The 23,214-nt window shown below is 36.8% G+C and overlaps 2 protein-coding genes across 2 annotated transcripts; both read right to left on the reverse strand.

Moving 5' to 3' along the window:
* Positions 1 to 3,267: 3,267 nt before the first annotated feature.
* LOC121409688 (5-hydroxytryptamine receptor 1F-like) lies at positions 3,268 to 8,503 on the reverse strand. Its single transcript, XM_041601598.1, has 2 exons — positions 8,428 to 8,503; positions 3,268 to 5,008 (listed from the first exon to the last, which is right to left on the reverse strand). Exon 2 carries the CDS (start codon positions 4,986 to 4,988, stop codon positions 3,756 to 3,758), a length of 1,233 nt encoding a protein of 410 aa, XP_041457532.1. The 5' UTR covers positions 4,989 to 5,008; positions 8,428 to 8,503; the 3' UTR covers positions 3,268 to 3,755.
* A 7,634-nt stretch (positions 8,504 to 16,137) lies between these two features.
* LOC121406309 (coelenterazine h 2-monooxygenase-like) lies at positions 16,138 to 22,900 on the reverse strand. Its single transcript, XM_041597325.1, has 3 exons — positions 22,469 to 22,900; positions 21,732 to 21,807; positions 16,138 to 17,179 (listed from the first exon to the last, which is right to left on the reverse strand). The coding sequence occupies exons 1-3, from the start codon at positions 22,898 to 22,900 to the stop codon at positions 16,665 to 16,667; spliced, it is 1,023 nt and encodes a 340-aa protein (XP_041453259.1). The 3' UTR covers positions 16,138 to 16,664.
* Between the last annotated feature and the right edge of the window lie 314 nt (positions 22,901 to 23,214).

Consider the following 23,214-nt stretch of genomic DNA (forward strand, 5'->3'; position numbering starts at 1 on the left):
TGCTCAGTTTTGCAAGTATAATAGATTATTTCAAACATGGCAAAGTAACATTAACTATGGTAATGGGAGGTCTATTCAGAAGTATACAGAATCCATTGTAAGCTTACTGTAGGATCTTATTCAAAATTAGATAACCCTTTTGTTAAAGTCCATGTACAGATGTGGACTGCATACCTTAGTAACTAAACTGTAGGCATGATAGGTTGCCTGGTATTTCAACAGGCTGGGTTGTCATAATAAGTAGACTATAGTTTAACAGGTGTATAGGATAACAGACTCTTTGTGTTACATATTTCTGTTTGGTGTGCTGGCAAGAAAAGCCAAGCCAGCTCACTCTCACTTGATTTTAGAGAAGAAGGTCCAACTTGGGGTGTTTCCTAACCAAGGAAAAGGGCATGCGCCACCCTACCCAGTGCGGGGAGGTTCCTTTCTACTCGATGCCGAATTACGGCTGTCAACCTAGGGTCAGCCCAGGGTCAATGTAGAGTCAACGTCAGGGTAGCACCTACCCTCTATGTCAAGGTCATGAGTCACAATGTCATTCGAAGGGAATGACTCACTTCAGTCAGCCGAAGCTACTGTTCGTCGGACTCGATCGTAATTCTTCGTATATAGTTAGAGCTTCAACTCAACTCTGGTTCTTCGTTCTTCAAGGACATGTGTCTTCGCTGATGACGTCAGTCGCGTTCGTCATCGTTCTTCGTCATTGTTCTTCGTCGTCGTCGATCATCGGCATACTTGTTCCTCGTCATAATCGTCCAATCTTCGTAGTCGTCGTGGTTTGTCGATCTCTTCTGTTTTCGAACTCCGCATTACCCGATTGAAGGTTTGATCAAGCAATCGATAAACTTTCCAAGACTTTCGGTAACATAATTTTAAAGGCCTATTTTCAGATCAATCTCCTCTCATAATCTTGGGACTATCACTCAATGATGATTATACTCCTTCTCTATATGAAATGATTTATTGAATATCTGTTTGCAATTATACTTATGTTCTCAAAGATTCAATGTAAATGACTTATTATATTTTGTGACATTAAATTGATCACTTCATTTATATCTTGAATATCCTTTGGTCTTTTATTCAGGGTGGTTAAGTAGCCTGTAGATTAATAAGTTAATTAGATCGGTTTCGCTCATGACACTTACGTTTTATTGAAGCTTAGTTTCAATCCTTAATTACAAGGCCCGTTGATACGTTCAAGACAGAACAAAGCATGAGATCAAGAAGAGGTACTTTCGACGAACTTTAAAATAAACCTCCTTTACCACAATTATATGTATAGTATTAGATACACTGGATATAAAGTACCCTGTAAAATGAATCTCGGAAACAGAATAAATGTGTAAATATGTGATTTTATAAATAACAAATATGTTACTTTATTAGCAAGATTATTAGGTTCCCTTCAATGTTAAATACACGGAGAACCACTCCTTTTAGGTAGCACCCTAAAATGTGGCAGGGTGGTGGTATTTGAAAAATGAGTAAAGGAACCATTTACATGTCTTATATGGGTATCTATTTTTATTAAACTCATTTACATTGCAGGTTTATAAAATACATCACTATTTACAAAAATATACCTGTACAATCACACAGTTCAAGACAGATATTGAATGATGATATAGACAATTGGTGGATTGATTTACTAACAAGTTCATGTGAATAACCTTTTGATTAAAAAGTCATACGACATAATGGTATTTTTTAAGTGAGTAATAGGAGTAATTAATTGAGAGAACTGCAAATTCAATTTAATTCGTTTATATCTTTTCTTTAAAAAACATAACAATATGTACATTCATGATATAAATAACTGAAATATACATGAATTTACAAGAAACATGAATCAAAGACATAAGCATGGCAAATTCAGATTATGATTTAAAAAAATAATGAATGAAAACATGAAGACCTGCCAGTAGAAAGCTTTCTAAAAAGCTTGTAAATGACAGAATACATTTACAAAATAAAACACGCTGACTTGTTTCCGGTCGCTTAGAAGAGAAAAGGAAATGGGAAGTCCGGGAACTCCATATTTGGCAACTTTAATGTTCAGCGCAAGATTAATCAGCTTTGAAATATATATTACAAACATAATCAACAAACAGTATGTCACGGTTCGATATATATGCTTCAATCTCAGTGGCGCAGCTACGGGGGGGGCATGGGGGGCACGTGCCCCCCCCCTGAGATTTGGTGTGCCCCCAGGTGCCCCCCCCCTGAAAAAAAATTGGCAGAGCAAAAAAAAGGGGGAAAGGGAAGAAAGAAGAAAAGAAAAAAAAAGGAAAAGTAGAAGAAAAAAAGAAGAAGAGGAAAATAAGAGGAGGAAGACAAGTAAATCTAAGGGGATCGAAGACCAAAAAGAAACCAAATCTTTCATTTTACTATATAAAATTTTTGCTTGCGCTTCACGCCAGATTTGCCTGTTCGATGAGATTCATATCTTGCTTAATAGGCTGATATTGAAGTTTTGAAGTCAATATACAAAACATATTTTAGCTCGGACATCGAGCTTTTACTATTTTTTTTCACTTACAAATTTGAGTGCTCTGTAAAATGTCCGTTTTACGGTCTACATATCATCATTTTAAGCTCACGCTGCGTGGTCACATTGTTTGATTTGCCAAGTTCCTATTGTCTACGTGTATTCCATAATGTTCCAATAAGTGTTCCAATAAACAAATGTATTCGGAATGCCCAGATTCTAGTTCTAAATCTAAAACATGCGCTATAGCCGGCATGTTCTTTATTTAAAATGTACTTAAATTATTAAGTTTCACATCAGAATATCAATAATTGTCTGCTCACGCTTCACGATCGCATTATTAATGATACCCAATTAACTATATCCTATTTATGATTTACAAAATATTAATAGGTCTAAAATCTCAATTTTGTTCCTCTCGCGCTTCGTACTCGCATTAATTGTTTAGTTACATACCTATCCCATTTTTTAATACAAAAAGTGCTTAGAATTACAATTTTTTAGGACGGAATGTCAAAAAAATTTGCTCGCACTTCGAGCTGGCATTATTGAAATATACCGTCTTCGTGGGTAAATGTAAGCAGTCATTAACAGGTCCCTTTTCGATAATGCTAGCACAGTTAATAAAAATTTCTGCTCGCGCTTGGCGTTCGCAGTAACCATCTAGTTACATACAAATCTTGTTCAGGATCACACATAACATTGCCCAGAATATTAAATTTTCAGGACAAAATACATAAAAGTAAAAAAAAAAAATCGCTCGCGCTTCGCGCTCGCACTTTCTTAAGGCTTATGAGATTATTTCATGTTTATGTTGTTTTATAAGAATAAAACTAAGAAGTGACTGATCAGGGAAAACATAGGTGAAGATATTTTCGGGCCCCATCCCCTATTGGCGAAAGTCGGACCCGCCCTTGTGACACATACACATACACCGAAAAAAATGGTGCCCCCCTGAAAATGCAAGGACCCCCCAGTGCCCCCAGGAAAAAAATCCTAGCTACGCCACTGTTCAATCTTGGCCCCATAAATCATCTTGTCAATAGGGATGCGTATTCCATCAATAAAATAATAGTGTAACCATCAATTATACTTCTTGGTTACGTTGTAAATTTTATTTATGTCTTTCTGCTTCTCAAAATCAAGTTATTACACATCTGATAGGTGTTACAAATTAGTTTGATGCATATTTACAAAACATACAAGGAGTTCACGGCGCTGCGAAGGCGTGACGCGTCTCATAATTTGCAGTAACGCCGACCTAATTCTGACGACGAATGCATGAAATTGGCTCTGGAATCTCGTGAAAGCGACAACGGACGATGGCTCTCATCACCCTGCGGAACTCCGGCATTGTCCTGGCGTAGATGAGTGGATTTATACAGCTGTTGAAAGTCTTGAGTAGCGAGGTCCAAGGTGCAGCCGGATCGGTATGGGGAAGTATGCAACTGATGGCACACGGTAGCACGCAGATGAAGAAGGCTATGATTACAACGGCCAGTCTGTTGATGACGGTTACTTGGTAACGGTCGATGCGGCTTTCTTTCTTGACTCTTTCACTTTTTCGTGGGATTTTGCTTGGAGCTCTCGGTAGATCAGCGCCAGGTTTGTATGGGATCTTGGACCCGTTCTCAGATTTCGATTCATTTGGGACCTTTCCAGAACTTTCGATGTCGCCAGCAGTGGCATTACTTGCTTCGATTGCCTGGCTTGTACTAGATTCCCAAGTGGAATGGCTCAAGGCATCGGTCGTACTGGTTGGTTTGATAGAAGAAAACTTGGAGGAACTCATCTCCAGGTTGATCTTTGCACTTCGACGGGTTTTTGACATGGCCGACGCGTGTTTGGATACGAAGAAGTAAATTCTGGCATAGATGACAACAATAACAAAAGAGGCGGGGAAGAGTACGCCAGCTCCGGTGAGTAGACTGTGAAAGCCTGGGATCTTGGAAAGAAATAGATTATCTTGCGAGCAGGTCTTGTACTTTTCAGAGTAGCCCAATTTTACCACACCAGCAGAGTATGGCACCAAGACCAATATCGAAGGATACGCCCAAGAAGCAGTCATCATGAAGACAATGTTCCTCGGTATGAATAATTTCCTGAACTGTGCGATCGGTTTCGTCAGCAGGTAATAACGATTGAAGGCGATGGCGACCAACGTCAGGACGCTGGCACCAAGGCAGATGTAAAACATTGCGGCGCAGAGGGTGCAGATCCAGTCCGGGAGTGGCCAGCCAGTACGACTCAGCATTGCAACGGCATTGAAAGGATAAGTGAGGCATGCGAAGAAATCAGCAAAGGCCAAGTTGACGATGAACCAGTTGGTTGGGGAGCGGAGTCGTCGGGATAGGATGACAGCGACGATTACCAGTGTGTTGCCAATAGTACCAATGATTGTGAAGATGATCATGGCTGTAGCTATGGTGATTCGCTGGTCGTAATTATCAAACGAGAACGATTTGGTAGAGCTGTTGCCTTCCATTGTGTCCATTCTTTAGTATAGTTCTTTCTCTGGAAATAAAGAGAAGAGAGAAATGATGATTGTTGAGATAGAATTGAAACAAGCGATTCATTCAGAAATGTCCTTGATATACTTGAGGAAATATAAGTCGTCAATATTCAAGAATGATTGGACTTATCACCCAAACAAATGGAGGCTAAATCGAAGTGGCTTGCCCAGGTAAACGGCTGTCTCCACTGTTCTAAATTGTGTATTCTTTTCTAGTCATTTCTAGTAATTTCTATGCAGTTTGAATGAGATGTCATAAGGAAACCGTCGTTTGCTTAGAAAAACTTCTCTGGCAAAGTCACTGATCATCAGCTCCCCTTTTAGTGGAGACTTTCACAATGGAAGAAATTTGCATAGTCATAAAAAAGGAGCAAAATTCGACAAAGAACAATAACAGTTTATTCATTTTAAAAGTTGAATAATAAGGGTTATATATTAGTGGCATTGTAATGTCTTTCAGATTTTATTTATGAACCTGTCCACATTTTTTCCCACAAAATTGCCATCGCTTTCATATTTTTTTCTCACTCAGGATGATATTTTTCGTGTATGAGCCAAAAATTTGAGGTGGCCTGATATGGCTTATGGGTTAAAATGTGAAAAAAAAGTTGCAAGCGAGTGAGCGAGCGTGCGTGCAGGAATTTCGACATTGTCATTACAAAAATCCAACTTTGTGATAAATTTTCTTATTATATTAAGAAAACGATATCATACTTCACCCTTCTCTGTTTTCTTTTCTTTCGTTTTCTCATATTTCTGGGGAAAATGTGTTTAGGAGAAAACATCAAGCTCCTGATGATTAACAACATTACAAATGGGGTCGTTGTTCATGTATTCTGACACATTCTACTCACAAATAGTAAATTTCAGATTTATAGTATTATTAAATCTAATGGTTTTTTCTCACAATAGGAGCCCAATTTTACACAAGCTTTGGTTGACCTAAAGAATATTATTTGTGAAACACTTTGTTTTATAATATATACACATGCATGTCGCTTGATATAAACAAGTCAAGCATTATATTTCAACTTAATACCAATTTAATAATAGCATTAACTTTCTCATTAACTGCTTGATTTCTATCAATTTTTCACTATTCTGTTATTTTTTTGTAGTAAATTAGTTAATTAGTATTTATCTCCTTTGACATAAACCATTTTGTATTCAAGATTGGTCCCTGCGAATTCGAAAGGAGCCCATCTATAGACCTGTATTAGCACTGAATATTGTGAATTAAGTTATTTAACAGAACACCTTTGGCATGTTTATATTAGGGGCAAAGAGTTTGGTGTATAGACTGTAGGCACGTAATAGGCAATCAATCAGTCCAAATCATTGCCTTTCTACGTAATGAATGGAATCATTTTGATGCTGTCTCTCCAAAGAGAATACAGCATAATATTTACTCAAAAACGTATTTTGTCTGCTTCAAATTAAAAAAAATCCGATATGTATCGTGATTCATCGTAAAAGATGAAAAGAGACACATCCTTAATGACCATATGGAAAAGGGCATCCGATTGCCACATCCTCTTCATATTCCACAAAAAAGTTGACAGATACTTTTTGTCAAGGAAAATATTGCGTAAAAAGCATGGTAGGCCTACGTGTGTATTTTACTTATAGCGTCATTAAGCATAATATTTCATCTTAACCTATTAGGTAAAACTTGGATTGAGATTCAATTGAGACTAAATGCAGAAGAGTTCATTTTAACATTAATGAATTGAAAAGTAGGAAAGACATACTTTAAACTATGTTTCACATGGCTATTATGTTAATGTATCTACATATTGGCCTATTTTATTCTGTAAGAATTTGAAGCGGTCTATTGTGTACATATTGTGGCTTAAATTTGCTCTCTTTGCATATATCTGTATATTTACTTTTCTTCTTTTCAGAGGGCCCAAATGAAATCAGAGTTTTGTGCTGTTGGGATAATGTGAAATAAATAAATGAATGAATAAATTAATTGATTAATAAATAGCGGTGAAAGAAAAAGAATTAAACACATAACAATAGAGATTGTATTCACAAAACTGGCGTGTGATACGTCTAATCCTTAATTAAAATATAGGTCTATTAAATGATTGTGATATTCATCTCTCAAACACTACTTTTCCTTGTACGCTATTTATGGGCCTTCTTTGCTATGTAACGTCATGTATTGATCTGGGTCCATTCTATGGGACGATTCTTATTAAAAACGATCTCTAGCAACTACATTTGATATTTTTTTGTATAATTGTATTCCGAATTTATGAAATTGAATGAATGAATTAATGTATGAATGAACAAATGAATGAATGAATAAGACATTCAATTAGGAAGAAGATGTCATCACTTTGAAATGAAACTAATTAACAGTAAATCAAACCACTTTTCAGGATTTTTTTTCTAGGGCATAAGTCACTTACTTTTTAAAGTCTATTCTATTAAGCCAAAGTCTGTATAATCCAACATGAATACTCTTTACATGCGGTTCTTAGCAGTATTAAGCTAAAAACAATGGTCGTGCCCGCTTGATAATGTGTCTCTTCAAATTTGTACTATAAAATTACATTAAATTGCAAAATATATTGTATTCAAAATTAGGATTTCTTATCAAGCGCTTTTAAAGATTGTTCATAATTATCTTGTACCTTTCATTAAGATAAAAGTATTGGATTAACACATGATCACATTATTTGTAGAAGATTACTTGAAAAGGAATTTTTTTAGATTACCGTTCGGACCTACACTTATAGGTAAGGTAACAAGAAAAGGCTTCTGTGATACTATACACATAGACTGGAAACATCAAGAAATTATACTCACTTTTAAAAATGAAAAGAGATATATAGTGTCGTGACAAATAATTATGATAGTTGAATACAAGCAGATTCGATCGAAATTTGTATTATGTCTCCGGTGTAAATACTAGTCGAGTAGTAATTGTTAGGTTCAATTACATTGTGCTCCGGTGACAATTGCTCCGCAATAAATTTCACATACTAACTGAGTAATTAACTTCAACATTGGATATAATGATATACCCTACCCATAATATCAACATAAAGCGCTATTGCAACCAAAACCATACACTCTAAAAAAATTACCCAATATTGTGTATAATGGGAACATGCATGTTTGTTGTGTAAAAAGATACCAAATATTGTGTAAATTGTACGCAATCATGCGATGAAATCCACCCTTCAAATATTCATTTTACCCAATATTGGGGAAAAAATACCAAGCAAACATGCACGTTCCCTTTCCACCCAATTTTGGTTACATTTTTAATCTCTGTTTTTAGAGTGAAAAAGTTAAACGAAATACATGTAAAGCCAGGCCAGGGGCATTCGATCAGGAGCAAATGTCATGTCACCTATTGTTATTAAATATAGAAATGCGTATGAAAACGGTAAATCATACATACCAGAGATAAAAGAAAAAAGAAATTAGCCAGGACGAAATCAGATGCAATTCACACCGAAGCCGAATTTGAATTGAATGGAACTGACAAGATGAGGCTGAACTTTATACATTTGTGTTTCTTGTGGGTGCTGATTAACGGATGCCAAAAGGAAGCGGACATGGGGAGACAAGAGAGAGAGAGGGGGAGAGAGGAAAAAGAAGAGAGAGAGAGTGGAGGAAAGAGTGGGGAAGGGGTGGGAGTCAGCGGTGGATGCATTTTCGAGGGTGATTTTTCTTGTTATTATGAACATTTATTGATTTTAGTTTTTAAAGTAGACTTGGCATTCTTGTTTATCAAAAACAGTCTTGATGTCATTATACGTACATAATTGTCATGATTGTGATGTGAGCGAGTCGAGCGCGTGGGAGGAAATCACACTTTTGATAATGTTAGGCTTTGGTATTAGGTACGTCACTATGATCGCGGCGGTAATCGTTTTTTTTTATCCATCCTGTATCTGAAATTCTTCTTCCTCCTCCTCCTATTCTTCTCCTCCTGTTTCTCATCATCATCATCTTCTATCTTCTTCTTCTTATTTCCCTCCCTTTCTCCCCCTTCGCCCTCCTTCCTGTTTTCTACATTTTTTGGCGGTGGGGGAGGGGCTGGCCTCACTCCCTGGATCCGCCAATGCACTGCATTGGTGTTGGTGTTAAATCAACACCGGAGTTTTTGCAGTGTGGTTAAATATGTGGGCTGCAGAGAGAATATTGTCTCGCAATGCGGCCACATTGCGACCAAGGAAAAAAAGGAAGAAAGGGAAAGGAAAAGGGGTAAACTATTTTTTTTCTGAATATCATGTAAAAATTTAGCACAAAATTAGATCTTTGTATAAAAATTCAAATCTCGCTCGTAGCATCTTAGAAATTTTGCTCCATAAGGAATATATTTGCCCCCCTCAAAATTGTTTGGTTTATTACGGCGCTGCATAGAATTATATTTACCTTCAAAGTGCCAAATACAACCAGAAAAGTTGTAACCTTATTTTCTGCCCCATTTTCTCTCCTAATCGTTCCTGATCTTTGAAAATGTTGTGATCACATGTAATCCAATTCCTTAATCTTCTTGAATAAACTGTAATTAGTGTATTTCGATCCGAATTTTAATGAAACATAAAATACAAAAAGGGGAAGTTATGATCCTAAAATCATCATTCTATCTTAAGAAAAAATAATGATATTATGAACAATAACATAATGATAATGTTGCATAAACTAGATAAAGAAACAAAAATGATGAATAATTTCCTCTTTAGAGCGCGTCAGATTCTAGACGCCTGGGTAGTTATGCATTTAAACGTTCATGTTGACGAATAGTCTCGCAACATACAAGTTTAGAATCAAACATGATCATGACCTCTTTCCTTCCTGGTATATTCCCATCTATATTCCCTTTTTCTCTTCCCCTTTCAAACTACCTCTTTCGTCTTAGTGGCCATGGCGGTGGTTTTTTCCGGAAGTATTTTTTACGTTTCAAATGTTGATTTGAAGTCGCAGGTTCCTGTATTCACTCTGAAATCCTGCATAAGCTCGGTTAATCTCGAGGATCTGTATTTCACCAAGGTTTCATTATGCAGGCCTAACAGAACACTTTGTTTTTGGCTGAAAATCCCTGTTTGTTTACCTCTCGAATGTATTTCATGCGAAAGTTCCCCCTTTATTATGTCAGCGATAAATATCGAGCTTCTCGTGGCTGCTGCCATCGCTCTTGTATTAAGGCACCGGAAATCATACATAGGCCGCATCAGGATCCTTCCATTAATGTTAAAATGCGCATGGTAATCAGTGTTGTAGTCAAGGCTCAAACCTCCAAGGCCAAGGCCAAGGCTTTAATACCCAAGGCCAAGGCTCTAATAACCAAGGCTGAGGCCAAGGCATGGAAACCCAAGGCCAAGGCCAAGGCCTGAAAACCTCAAGGCCAAGGCCAAGGCCAAGGCATTTCAATTGTACAATATATGGGAAAAAAATAGACAACAATGCTTAGGCGGCATACATGACACGCAGGACCAAATGTATAAAAGGTGTGAGCGAGCAAAATTTTTGAACCTTGTATATTTTAAAACGAAAATAATTTCATGATAGATCATGTAGATTTAGACATAAAAATTATTGTTCTATGCGATTCACATTGCAATAATTATTATTACCAAGGTGATCTGATCCTTGCATGCCCATTCTCAACATATGTCTTTCTCCTCTATCTGGTACAGGGGAAGCAGAATGTATTTTTTTTGGGGGGAGGAGGTCAAAGCCAAAAATGCATTTACAAAGTCAAAATGAGAATTTTGGTGCAGTTCAGCAAAGCTTTTTAAGTGATTTCTAATTGATAACACAGATATTTTGATTTAGGCTTTAATTTCCCGCTATAGAAAGCATAGCGAGAAAGTGGTTTTAAAAAAAGATCAATTTTGAAGTTGTAAAACTCGATTTTGGGTCAATTATGGTGCTAATCACTGTTAAAAGGGCATCCTTGCGAGATGTTGTAATAAGATGTAATGAGAAATGAAATTTAAATATTTCGAGCTGTTTTTGTAATCATGAAAAAGGTGTGCATCTTACTAAACAAATTAACGCGAGCACAAACACGAGCTGAAATTTTTACTGACCACAAAAGGAAGCTGTTCTGGACTGCATTTAGTGACTCATAGATAGGATACATAACTCACCAATCAAATAATGCGAGCGCAAAGCGCAAGCTCAAAAATTTGTAATATTCCGACCTAATAACTACATGTAGACATTCTAAGCATTTTTTTGTGTAAATTGAATGCGAACCTTACTTAACAATAATTTATGCAAGCACAATAAAAAAATTTGTTGATTTTGAAACCTAAAATTTTGCTCTGTATGCCATACTTGGTCCCTCAAATTTTTTTTGGCTCATCATGCCATTGATGCCATAGCCCATTTGGAAATATGACGAAATTGAAGTTTGTGTTCAAGTTTACCGAATCTTTCCAGAATATCATTAAGACTTAAAACATTCTCGTTGGTCAAAGAAAATAATACAAGGAAAACCTAATGGAATAGAAATCAACCTTGTTATCATTCTTTAGAGTAAGCTATATTTAAAGTATGAAAATTGTTGTCAAAATTGCAGTCAGATCTGTCAGATTTATTCCTGTCATAAAATCACTATAATCAGTGGCGTAACGTGGTTCACGGCATTGGGGGGCACCAGCAAAAACTTGGAACTGCCTAGTGAGCTCGCGAAGCGCGCCCAGTTGCCAGGTATACTGACCTAATAGACATATTTTTATAAGGACAGTGCCAATAAATGGACATGTATCTCACTAGTCAAATAATGCGAGCGCGAAGCGCGAGCTTAAAATTTTTGATATTCAAACCTAAAAAGGGACATTACAATCTTTTGTAATTATGATACGTACCTGTCTCGCTAAATAATGCGAGTGCGAAGCGCGAACTGAAATTTTTGTAAATATTGACCCCAAACAGGAAGATTTAAAGGACTATATTTTAGGAATCTTTTATCTATTAAGATTATACACATCCCACCGGTCATTTAATGGGAGTGCCAATAAGCGCTTGCTGATTTTGTTAGAATTACATTACTTGTAATCATGATTAACATACCCATCTCACTAATCAAATTATGCGAGCGCGAAGCGCGAGCTGAAAATTTAGGAAATTCAGACCTGAAGAGGGGCATTTTAAGGCTTGTTGTAGGAATTCAAGAAGACCTTACGTAGTTCACTAACCAAATTATGCGAGCGCGAAGCGCGAGCTGAAAATTTTTGATATTCAGATCAGAAAACAGAAAAAGGGACATTTTAAGGACTCATTCTAGGAATTGATGGAGAGCAGACATCTTTCACCAATCCACTACTGCGAACGTAAGCACAGACAGGAAATGTTTTATATTAAGACCTTAAAATGGGACAATCACTTAAAGTATTCATGAAAAAGAAGCATACTATTGTACATGTAAAAGAATAACTCGAAGTGCGAGGAAATATATTTGGTAGTTTGGTGTATATTGACTTGAAAACGGGAGGTTTTAGTATAACAGGATTATATATCTCGGTAAACAGATAATGGGAGAACCAGGAACAATGAAGACATATATGCCCTGAGCCAATTATGTTTCATTTATATGAAAAAAATGTTTCTTATGTAATGTAACATAACATAAACATTATAATGAACATTAATGTCTTCTTTCCCACTACGTTTCTCTTCCTTTCTCCCTCTTTTCCTCCTTTTTTTAGTCAGCCGATTGGGGGGGGGGCACGTGCCCCCATGCCCCCCCTGTAGTTACGCCACTGACTATAATCCTTATCATAATTATTATCATTATTATTGATATTGTCATTATCCTTATTAGTCATGATTACATCATATTACCAATAAATAATATTAATTTTCATCACTTCTCTTTGTTACATAATTATGTGATGATAATTGCAATTGATGGCACTGCTAAGTACACATACTGCTTCTGCTGCTGCTGACTGGTAGTATTTAGTGTCATTAGATATACAGAACAATTGAAACATTTATAATTACTTTTATAAAACAAATGAAAGTACAAAATACAAAATGCCTTGAAAAAGCCTTGAAAATGCCTTGAAAATGCCTTGAAATTTCAAGGCTCAAAATCCTCAAGGCCAAGGCCAAGGCCCTCTCAAGGCCAAGGCTTGAATGTTCAAGGCCAAGGCTTTGAAAAAATAGGCCTTAAGGCGCCTTAAGGCCAAGGCCGAGCATCAAGGCACTACAACACTGATGGTAATATAGGTAACCTGTTATTCACTTTTATGTATTCACACCCCCCCCCATCACCACCACCAATATTTCCGATTCCCATCCCTCCTCCTATCCGCACCTCCCATCCTCCTTCTTTTCTCTCTCTTTTATGTCTCTCCGTTCATTTTCTTTCCTATACCTTGGTCACATTTGCTTTACGGCGGCTGTACGGCGAGTCTAAAACAGCCGTTTAATTAGTTTCAATTCAAACCACCTATATGTAGTTGGTACGAAAAAATGTTGAAACGGCTGTTTTCGACTTGCCGTTCGATAGCCATAGAGCAAATGTGACCATGGTATCATTCGCTTTTTTTTATATGACAGCCTATTTTGATTGAAAACAAAACCGTGATTCGTTAATGTAAGTGTGTCGTGTTTGCCAGAAGATTGTAACCCATTTTCATACTCTCTAGGCACAATCCCTAACTGAGGCTTTGATCAAGGGTGGGTCTTGAGGAGGTTATAAAAGAACTTATTACTTAAGGCTTATTTTTTCGTAACTTCATCACACAGTGATTATCTGACTAATCTCACTCCCTGAATTTCAAACCGTTCTATTTCAATTAAGAAACCGGGGTATGTTGCTAAAAAAATAATCTCTTCATGTGGGCATGACGTGGTCTAGTGGTTCTGACTCTTTTTGTCAAACAGAGGGTCATGGGTTCGAATCGTAGTCATGACGCGTTTTCCTTCAGCAAGAAAGTTATCCACACTGTGCTGCACTCGACCCAGGTGAGGTGAATGGGTACCCGGTAGGATTAATTCCTTGCATGCATTGAGCGCCGGTGATGGTAGCTCGAGCTAAAGCCGGGATAATATTAGCAAACGCTTTGTATCATCGGGCAAAAAGCGCTATATAAATCCAGCTATTATTATCATTATCATTATCATTATGTAGGCCTAAAATAATCTATTTCACTTATGAATATAAACATCTTGGCAAGATGCCTACTGTATATATATATATTTTCCTCGGGTGGAATCTATGTAAACAAATCAAGTCCAAGCAAAACAAATGCACCCTTATGTATTATAAGCCAGAAATACGGAGATAATACAGTCAGGTTTCAAGTCAATTTGGCAGAGCTCCCAATAATTATTGAACTTTTTTGTGTCAAACTTAGCAGGATGCGTACCTGGAGAGAAGAGAAGTGCTATTGCAGACTAGGGCATTGAGGTTGCAGAAGAAATCGCAACAGATATTTTTTCCCTATTACTCTCTCTCTCTCTCTCTCTCTCTTTTGATCCGTTGTCTTTCTTTCTTTCCTTTCTTTCTTTCTTTCTTTCTTTATTTCTGTATTTATTTATTTATTCCTTTTTTCTTGTCTTTTCGATCCCTCTCCTTTCTTCAAATGTCTCTTTTTCTCGTTTCTCTTTTCTATCCCTTTTCATTTCGAATAAGTATAACAGAGCATTTAGGACTGATTGGCAGTGAATACATTTTTTTTATTTAATAGGCCTATATTTATGTTTGGATATAAAATTTGTTGAAGTGCAACTGCTTATGTCTTATTAAAATGTATTTCAAAAAAGCTGAAAATGTACAAAAACATATGCTAGTAATTTAAAAATTACAAAAACAGCACTTGGGATAAATTCCACACATTTATGTCAGTGGGTCAGAGATGACTCGGAATGGCGTTAGCTGGTGCACGTGTCAGCTCTTATTTGCAGAGGTAAAATGACCGGCTAAAAATGCATGAATATGACTAGAAATGATCAATTGAGAATTGAGTATATACAGTCAAAGTAAATAGGAAATATATCACTCTGACTCAGAATCGAGTTGATTCTTATCTCTGACGCTGTGCATAGTCAAATATCTGGGATCGACAATAATATTTCATATTTTAACATTAAAAAACGCAAATATATTACAGTTTATGCCAAACTTGCATCGACAAGACTTCTGCAAATCATTCTTTTAAAATTAAACTGAGAACTTTGATTTTACATCCGATATTGATTTCTTATAAAATGCGTGTAAGTAATGTCATCAATACCTCAGTCCCTTGTTGTTCCAATCAAAAATATATGTGCATGACTAGACTCGTCCTATATGTCAAAACTTACATAGTTACGGTTTGTGTGCTAGGCACTTAATAGAAAATAAAGACGAGATACCTAAACCTTGTAGATATAGGGAATCAAATACATCAATGAAGAAAGTTCTTTGGAATATCTACTAGAAGATGCCCCCGTAAATTCCACTTCAGATTCATTATGTTTAGTTCACATAATTATGTTAAAGTTACAAGAGATTCTGTCTAACACGTCGAAGTCGGTTTTTCACAAGTCGAATAATCGCCGAACTTTAAGCAATATTTGAGACTAGATTATTAAAAAAAATGTGTCAAAAAATATATAAAGCTGGACCACTCGGCAGAACAGTTGTGCTGCAATGGCTCAGCTGAGTAGGGCGATCCATCCAATGTTATTTTATCATGTATTATATTATGTTGTGATTTTATATGTATTGTTTTTTATATTGGTAAGTAAAATAAAATAACAAATCTGTGGTGCCAAAGAGATTCGACTTAGGAGGAGTCGCCAGTCCAACATGGTGAACCAGATTCTCACGATATTGCTTTGCATGTGTTTAAGATTCTTTATCAATTTGACTTGGAATATGATCAATCCCGTTCCACAAGTAAAAAGTTTTATTCTAGGTGTATCTAAATTCAAGTACGTCTTCGACACTACGAAAAGGGGATGGGATTGATCTATCAAATGAAAGGTAATGTGTTTGAATCATACCACCTCAGTATGCATACATATTAGAAGCTTGCATGACATCTAGCTAGCTGAACATTTTTATACAGAGGAAATTATTTTTATATACACTGTAGAAAATTTATCCTTAAAATAAAAGAAGTTCCTGCAGCAGTGTCTCGAGAACACCTGTAATCATACCAGATTGCGTAATCTTAAAGGAAATTGGTATTTTGTGTATGGAAACTTACAAATTTCCTGTAAGAAAACATTCTTTTCCCACTTTTTAACAAACCTGTTCAGGTAAATTGCACAAAGATTCCTGTTTTATGAATTTACAGAATGATTCTGTTTAATATTGCTTTCTGCAAAATCTTATTTTTTTTCCTGTAAAATCAGGGTTTCTTTGAACAGTGTAGCTGGAATCATGGTTCAGAAAAAAAGAAGAGTTTCATAGGCTATATGAGGCGACATCTACATAGTCCTTTCTTAGATTGAACACACTTCAAAAATTGTTTTATGCTATGTACAGTCCCACCGACGAACCTACTCCAAACCGACTGATGGCATGCCATTGGAAATTACGCAATTTAGCATAGTCGGTCTGGAGTCGATATTATTGGTATGGTGGTAGCGTTATCAAGCATAGATATAAAATAGCCCAGTTTTTTAGGGGGGATGTATGTAAGTTTGCTACATTCTTTAATTCATTTCCAAGCTATAAGTCTATTCATAAATTTCTGATAAGAATTCCTTGATGTGATCCCCTATCTGGATGGGAGAGTCTTCTTGGAGGAAATGGTGGCCCTCGCACCTGACCTTCTTCTGGTTGGGCCAATCTTCGGTGATCCTTTCGATCCAGTCACTGAAGATTCCAGGAGTGGCCAGGATGCAGAGTTTGGGTAGATCCGCCGAGTCCTTGAGGAAAGCGTTGTAGGCCGTAGCTCTGACGATCATTTCGTCCGGGCCATCACCCAAGATGGGGATCTCGCGAAACCATGTCAGGGTCGGACGTCGGTCCTCCCCGGGGTTCTTGAAGGGCTGGCGGTAGGCATCCATCTCCTCAACCCGCAGCTTCCGGATGACGGCGAAAGGGAGGAGCTGTTCCACAAACATGTTCTGCTTCAGGACCATCTCTTCACCGGCCTCGGAGCGGATACCCTGGAAGGTTTCCCGCAAGCTGTCGTCGAAGAGCTCCCACCCTGGAAGGGCTTGTATGAGACTCTCCATATGCACCAGACCTAAAGGAAAGGACAATGTTCACAATTACAATCGGATATTACTACTCATAGTTTGGCGGTGACTTTGCTCAAAGACAACCCCTCGATCCCTGGATATAATAAAGTCCATCAGAATAATTGGTATAGAAATACTGTATGTTCTGACATAACTGACTAAATGTAGTGTCCATAAAAACTTCATTAAAATGTCCGTTATTCACATGTTATTTTATTTCATTTTTTATTTATTATAAATTTATGTTAATAAAGTTGGTTGTGAACCCGGGCTGTAAATTCATATTTTGACTCTTGGTGGTTAATATACGCACTTGGTACCCATAACAAATGTGAAAAGTTATATTTTTAAAATAAAAAATGTTCACAAATCTCACCAAAATTGTGTACGAAATTCTTCAACTTCCCTTAAAAAATGAAAAAGTGTTCCAATGACAAACTCAGTTTGTTCGCTCCCTCAATTTAGAGTTTCTTTAAAAAAAAGTTACACGTCTCCCCCCCCCCCCTCCTCTAAAAAAAGATCTGCATATACGGCCATGAGTAAATTATCTTTTTATGTGAATCTCTCTTCTGTATTCTTCCTCCGCTAAGGTCGGAGATCAACGGCGCCGTTCGAAGGGCCGCTATTCATTTAAGGCTCTCATTGATGCAATCATGAAGTACTGAGTAAGTTTTGACGAGTTGTGTGGAGGTTGCGTAAGAAGTATAGAATAAGCGTATGTAATTGGGCTTTTGTGTTGCTGCTAATACGCTCCGGAGGTAGAAAAAGGACCGAATCAAGAAATAAACATCCTCTTTTAGATATTTTAATTTGATATGGAACTTGAAAAGCCCATGTGTACCCCCCCCCCCAGTGGCGGACCGTGACCCCGAGGAGACAAAGCATTGGGGGGGGGCACGGCATTGTTCACACACAATGCAGTGCCCCCCAATGCTTTGTCTCCTCCGGGTCACGGTCCGCTACTGCCCCCCCCCCTCCCGGGAAACCAGACGTCTACCACAGTCTGGCGACTGGCTAACCCTTTCCTGTTCGAGATGTGACCAGGATATTACGTTATATATTGCCATTCAGCAAAAAGGGATTTCCCCGCAATTGAGAAGTTGTATATTTGTATTAGAGAGAGTGCCGTGTATTTTTGCGAATTATCTCCCCAATAAAGTGCCAAGAATCGCCGGCGGAACAAACTGGTCGTGTTTTGAAGCCCGGTTAACTTAGGTAATGGTCTAACTCTGTGCTGAAATTATAGACAGCCAAGAATGTCATAACTTTATTTTTAAAAAAACTGTGCATTTCATTTTTTGGTTGCAATCCTTTATGTTTGGATTTGAAATCAATAAAAATAGGGCTTATGTGTTTACACTCCTGGTGCTCGCATTGTCTGTTAAATGAGATAAATAATCATGTTCAAGGGGATAGAATGGCACTAAAACAGCCCGTTTTCATACTTCTAGCTTATTATTAAATGTAGTTGCATATGTTTTTTTATGACCACGTAAAGTGGTTGCCTCCATTTTAGGTATGAATGTAAAACATTTCCAGTCCGTGCTTACGTTTGCAGCAGTGAATTGCTGAGATATTTATGCTCTTCATGAATTCTTGAATAAAACAGTTTTCAGGGGCCGCGGGAGCGGGGGGGGGGGGGGAGTTGGCTTCAGACCCCCCCCCCCCTTTCAATTTTTTTTTCAAAAAACGTATAAATGACCATATGATTGTGATTTTTACATGGTCAGCCCCCCCCCCCCCCGAAATTTGAAAACCGTTCCGCGGCCCCTGGTTCTTAAAGTGTCCCCTTTTCGGGTCTGAATATCAACAATTTTCAGCTCGCGCTTCGCTCTCGCATCATTTCGGTTAATAAAATACGTGTGGTCTTCATGAATTTCAAAAACAAGCATTACAATGCATCTCTTCATGTTTGAATATCAAAATAAAATGTTAAGCTCACTTCAATGTCTTAGTGAGATGCGTATCATGTTCATGGCTACAAAAAGTTCTTCATGTGTTAATGTGTATTCTAAAAAATATATATATCCGCACGCGATTAACACTCGCATTAGATGACTATGGTGAAAAATGAACTCGCATGCTCGTCATGAATTCCGAAAAAATAGTCCTTACAATGTTCGTTTGGGGTGGTGTCTTTATTCATTTCATTTATTCAATTTAATTAATTTCATTTATTTATTTATTTATTCATTTATCCAACAAAATTTATAATGCAATAATTACAATAAATAAAACATAACATCAGAAATATAAATGACGTAAATATTCAAATGAATCAAATATAAAGAATATACCTCTGATACAGAAGATGATATTTCCAATTTTATAATAACAATATGCAAGATATGTTGGGAAAATGGAGTGGCCCACTGAAAAGCAAAGCTTGTAAAGTGTGGACCACTCAAGAAGAAAAAAAAGTATATCACTTAATCTATATGGGCCAAAGGAAGCAGCAATACAAAATAGATAATGAAATAAAGATATAAAAAATTATTACAGTAAAGGAAATTAATATCAAAAGGTGAGCAGAGACAAAAAAGACACGAAGACAAAACAAAACAACAGAGTAAAAATAAACAAACATTGCTGCACAAACTGCTAAAATCAGAAGAAGTGAGAAATGGAGAAAGAGAAAGGCAAAGAGAGTGAGTGAGAGAGAGAGAGAGAGAGAGAGAGGAAGAGAGGATGAGAGAAGTGTAGTCAATCTAACACAATCACCGAGGGTAATCTCTAAACAGGTAAAAATTAAATGAACAAACAAATTATAGAGGTAAAGGAATCAATGTGAGGTATTGTAAGACTGTAACAAAATGAAATTTAATTTTCTTTTAAATGGATTAAGAGAAGGAAAAACTTGATATCTGAGTGAAGAGAGTTCCAAAATTTTGGGCCCCTATATATATATAAATGTATTTTGAGCGAACAGCATGCTAAGCATAGGCAAATAAAGATCATCGCGACGTCTAATAGTAAGAGTAATTTTGTGAGGAGCTGTTTTTTAAGAACATGTCATGAAAAATAAGACGAAGCATATTATTATTGTATTGGTACATAAATTGTCCAAGCTAGAGTAGGTAAAGATCACCGATCTTCAAAATTTTGTTTTCGTAAAAAATAGGATCAGTGTGGAAACATACATGGGAAGAAAAAACAAGTCGAAGTGCTTTCTTTTGCAGCAATAAAATCCTGGTAAGTAAAGTTTGATGAGTGCTTCCCAATATAAGAAAACCGTAAAGAAGATATGGTAATACTAAAGAAGAGTATAGTGTGAGTAAGGAAGCTAGTCGACGGGAGGAACATTCTTAATTTATTCATGACACAATATTACGAGAAATTGGTTTGCAAATATTGTCAATATGACACTTCCAAGAAAGTTTATTGTCTACAGTGACACCTAAAAAATCAATATTCGATACACATTCCCATTGAAAATTATCAAACTTAATACTATTAGGTAATGAATTTAAGATGTTACTATACAACATGTATTTTGTTTTTTTCTTCAACATTAAGAGAAAGTTTGTTACTTCTAATTCATTCGAGTAATTTTAGGCAGTTCTTGATTGATTGTTTGAACAAGAGAGTGTGGGTCTTTATCAGAAAAAAATAAATCGGTGTCATCAGCAAAGATTATGAAAGACAACATATCAGATGATCTGCAAAAATCGTTAATATATATTGTGAAAAGAATAGGTCCCAAAAGGCTTCCTTGTGGCACACCGCAATTAATGTCCTATAAGTTGGAAGAATGGTCATTCAGTGAAACAAATTGTTTTCGATTGGAAAGGTAATTCCTGAACCACTCCAAAGCCTTGCCACGTATACCATAATGAAAAAGTTTGCTAAGTAATATTTCGTGGTTGATTGTAGCAAAGGCCTTGGATAGGTCAAGGAATATGCCAACCATATGAGAAGATTTATCTAAGACATGAGCTACCTTTTCAATGAATGACAAAAGAGCATGAACGGTACTGTGTTTTTCTTTAAAGCCGAATTGAAAATTTGATAATATATGAAAGTAAAAGTTCGAAAATATATGATTTTTCTAAAATTTTTGAAAAACACGGTAGTAAAAAGAGATTGGACGATAATTATTAACACTCAGCCTGTCCCCCTTTTTATACAATGGGATAACTTTAGCGATTTTCATAGAATCAGGAACTTGCCCGTTAGTTAAATATGAATTAAAAATATGAACTAGGGGAATAACAATGAATGGAATAATTGCTTTTACTATAATATTATTACTATAGTCATCTCCAGAGCTTTTCTTGTTGCCTAAGTTAGAAATAATGTCCATGACTCCATGAATATGCGTTGGATTTAAAAAGAGCTATAAAAAAGAGCTTTAGCTATATATTAGGCACTTTACACTTTTATGATTATATGTTGGGTCCCCCCCATGCCTCTGCATTTCGGGGCACCCAAATCATTTATTATAATGATAGATATTTTAAAATATGTATTTGTGTAGTGATTTTTAATTAATTCACTAAGAAAGAATTTAAATTAAATTGAATTGTATAGAACTGAAAATAAGTGTAATTTGCTGACCTTCTAGTCTATTCCTGTGTTCATTGGACCAGTGAAATCCCAGGCCTGAACCCCAGTCATGGCACACTATGCTTACCTGAAAAAAGAAAGAGATTAATTATTTTATATAGGTGAACTACTCTCGTTTTTTTTCTGATTGCCAACAATTGGTGTCATAAACTTTTCGTAGGCGAGTGCTAAAACTTTCCCCCATGTTCATTAGTCATAAAAGTTGTGTTATATAATTATTTGCATGTTTTAAATAAAATCATCACAAACAGCAATCATAGTAATTAGTTTCCCCGTCACACAATCTACAGAAAATCTACAACATCGGCTTAAATGCTAGTGTAGCATCCATAGCAGAAAATATGAAAAATAAGAGTTGCATTTTTATACCATTATATTTAATTCAGCGTGCAAAGGGAGCGAAGGGAGCGAAGTGCATGTACTATTGACCTTTTGTACTTCCTTCCTATAAGGAAACTCATTACTCGTTTAAATGACAGTTCAAACGCATGCGTTCATTTTAGCAACTGTATGAATAGAGTAAATTAGATAAATAGTAAAAGGAAGATGGTTATGTACTTATTTGTTAAAAACAACATTTTAATCTTGTAATAGCAATGGAATATTGTCCCCACAGTCCCCTTTGTTTTTTAAATTTATGAGGACAAAACTATTTCTTCCCCACCCCTATTTCTTAAAGCCATAGCAGGGTGTTAAATCTACCCCCTTTAAAAAGTCGCGTGAAGTACCTTTTCTGGTAAGTTGACGGTATCAAACCAAGCAGATAGATATCGGTAGTGATCAACAAAACGGTAGGAATGGTTGGCGAGCTTGTTCGAGCGTCCCTGACCAATAAGATCAGGCGCAAGACACCGAGCGACGGGTTCCACGCGAGGTATAATATTCCTCCACAGGTATGAAGACGTCGGGTTACCATGAAGGAATATAACTGCGTGTTTATTGCCACTGGTTTTTACAGCATCCGAGTCGTAATACGACATCTTCTCACCCAAGACCTCGGCTGTCTGACATTTTCCCCACCACTCGTCGGCCGTTACAAGCGGTGGTAAGGTGGACTGAGACCGTGATGAGACAACTCTGGCAACTCTCTTTACCCTGGTAGCCACATTCTTGTATCCAAACAAGGTTTGCAGACGACTTACTGCACAACGGACCGCCATCTTAGCAATTTAATCTAGAACAGATCATACTTATTTCCCGGCGTCAAGGGTATTGGGACCTTTAGACCTTTCTAGTACGTTTGGTTTCCATATATATAAATATTATCATATGGGGCGTGAATGTTGCCGTATCAATATTTGCATCTATTGTAGAATAAAACGGTATAACTGAGGTAATCGGGAAAATGGCAATGATGTAATGACATGTTTATATTTCAATGACAGTATTACGAGAGGGAGCTCGAGATAGCGCGTGGGGGCGATGTATTCAAGAGAGGTGGCTACGGGGGTGGCTACCAGGAGAAGGGTGTTTA

The sequence above is a fragment of the Lytechinus variegatus genome, chromosome 1 (assembly GCF_018143015.1).
Source record: "Lytechinus variegatus isolate NC3 chromosome 1, Lvar_3.0, whole genome shotgun sequence".
In the NCBI taxonomy this organism is placed as follows: domain Eukaryota; kingdom Metazoa; phylum Echinodermata; class Echinoidea; order Temnopleuroida; family Toxopneustidae; genus Lytechinus; species Lytechinus variegatus.

Bases quoted from the DNA above. Each gene is read 5' to 3' on its own strand.
- LOC121409688 (XM_041601598.1), bottom strand. From the start codon at position 4,988: ATGGACACAATGGAAGGCAACAGCTCTACCAAATCGTTCTCGTTTGAT.
- LOC121406309 (XM_041597325.1), bottom strand. From the start codon at position 22,900: ATGGCGGTCCGTTGTGCAGTAAGTCGTCTGCAAACCTTGTTTGGATAC. The intron at 21,808-22,468 runs GTACTTCACGCG...TTCTTTTTTCAG, and splicing joins CCGTCAACTTACCAGAAAAG to GTAAGCATAGTGTGCCATGA. The intron at 17,180-21,731 runs GTCAGCAAATTA...CCTTTCCTTTAG, and splicing joins ACACAGGAATAGACTAGAAG to GTCTGGTGCATATGGAGAGT.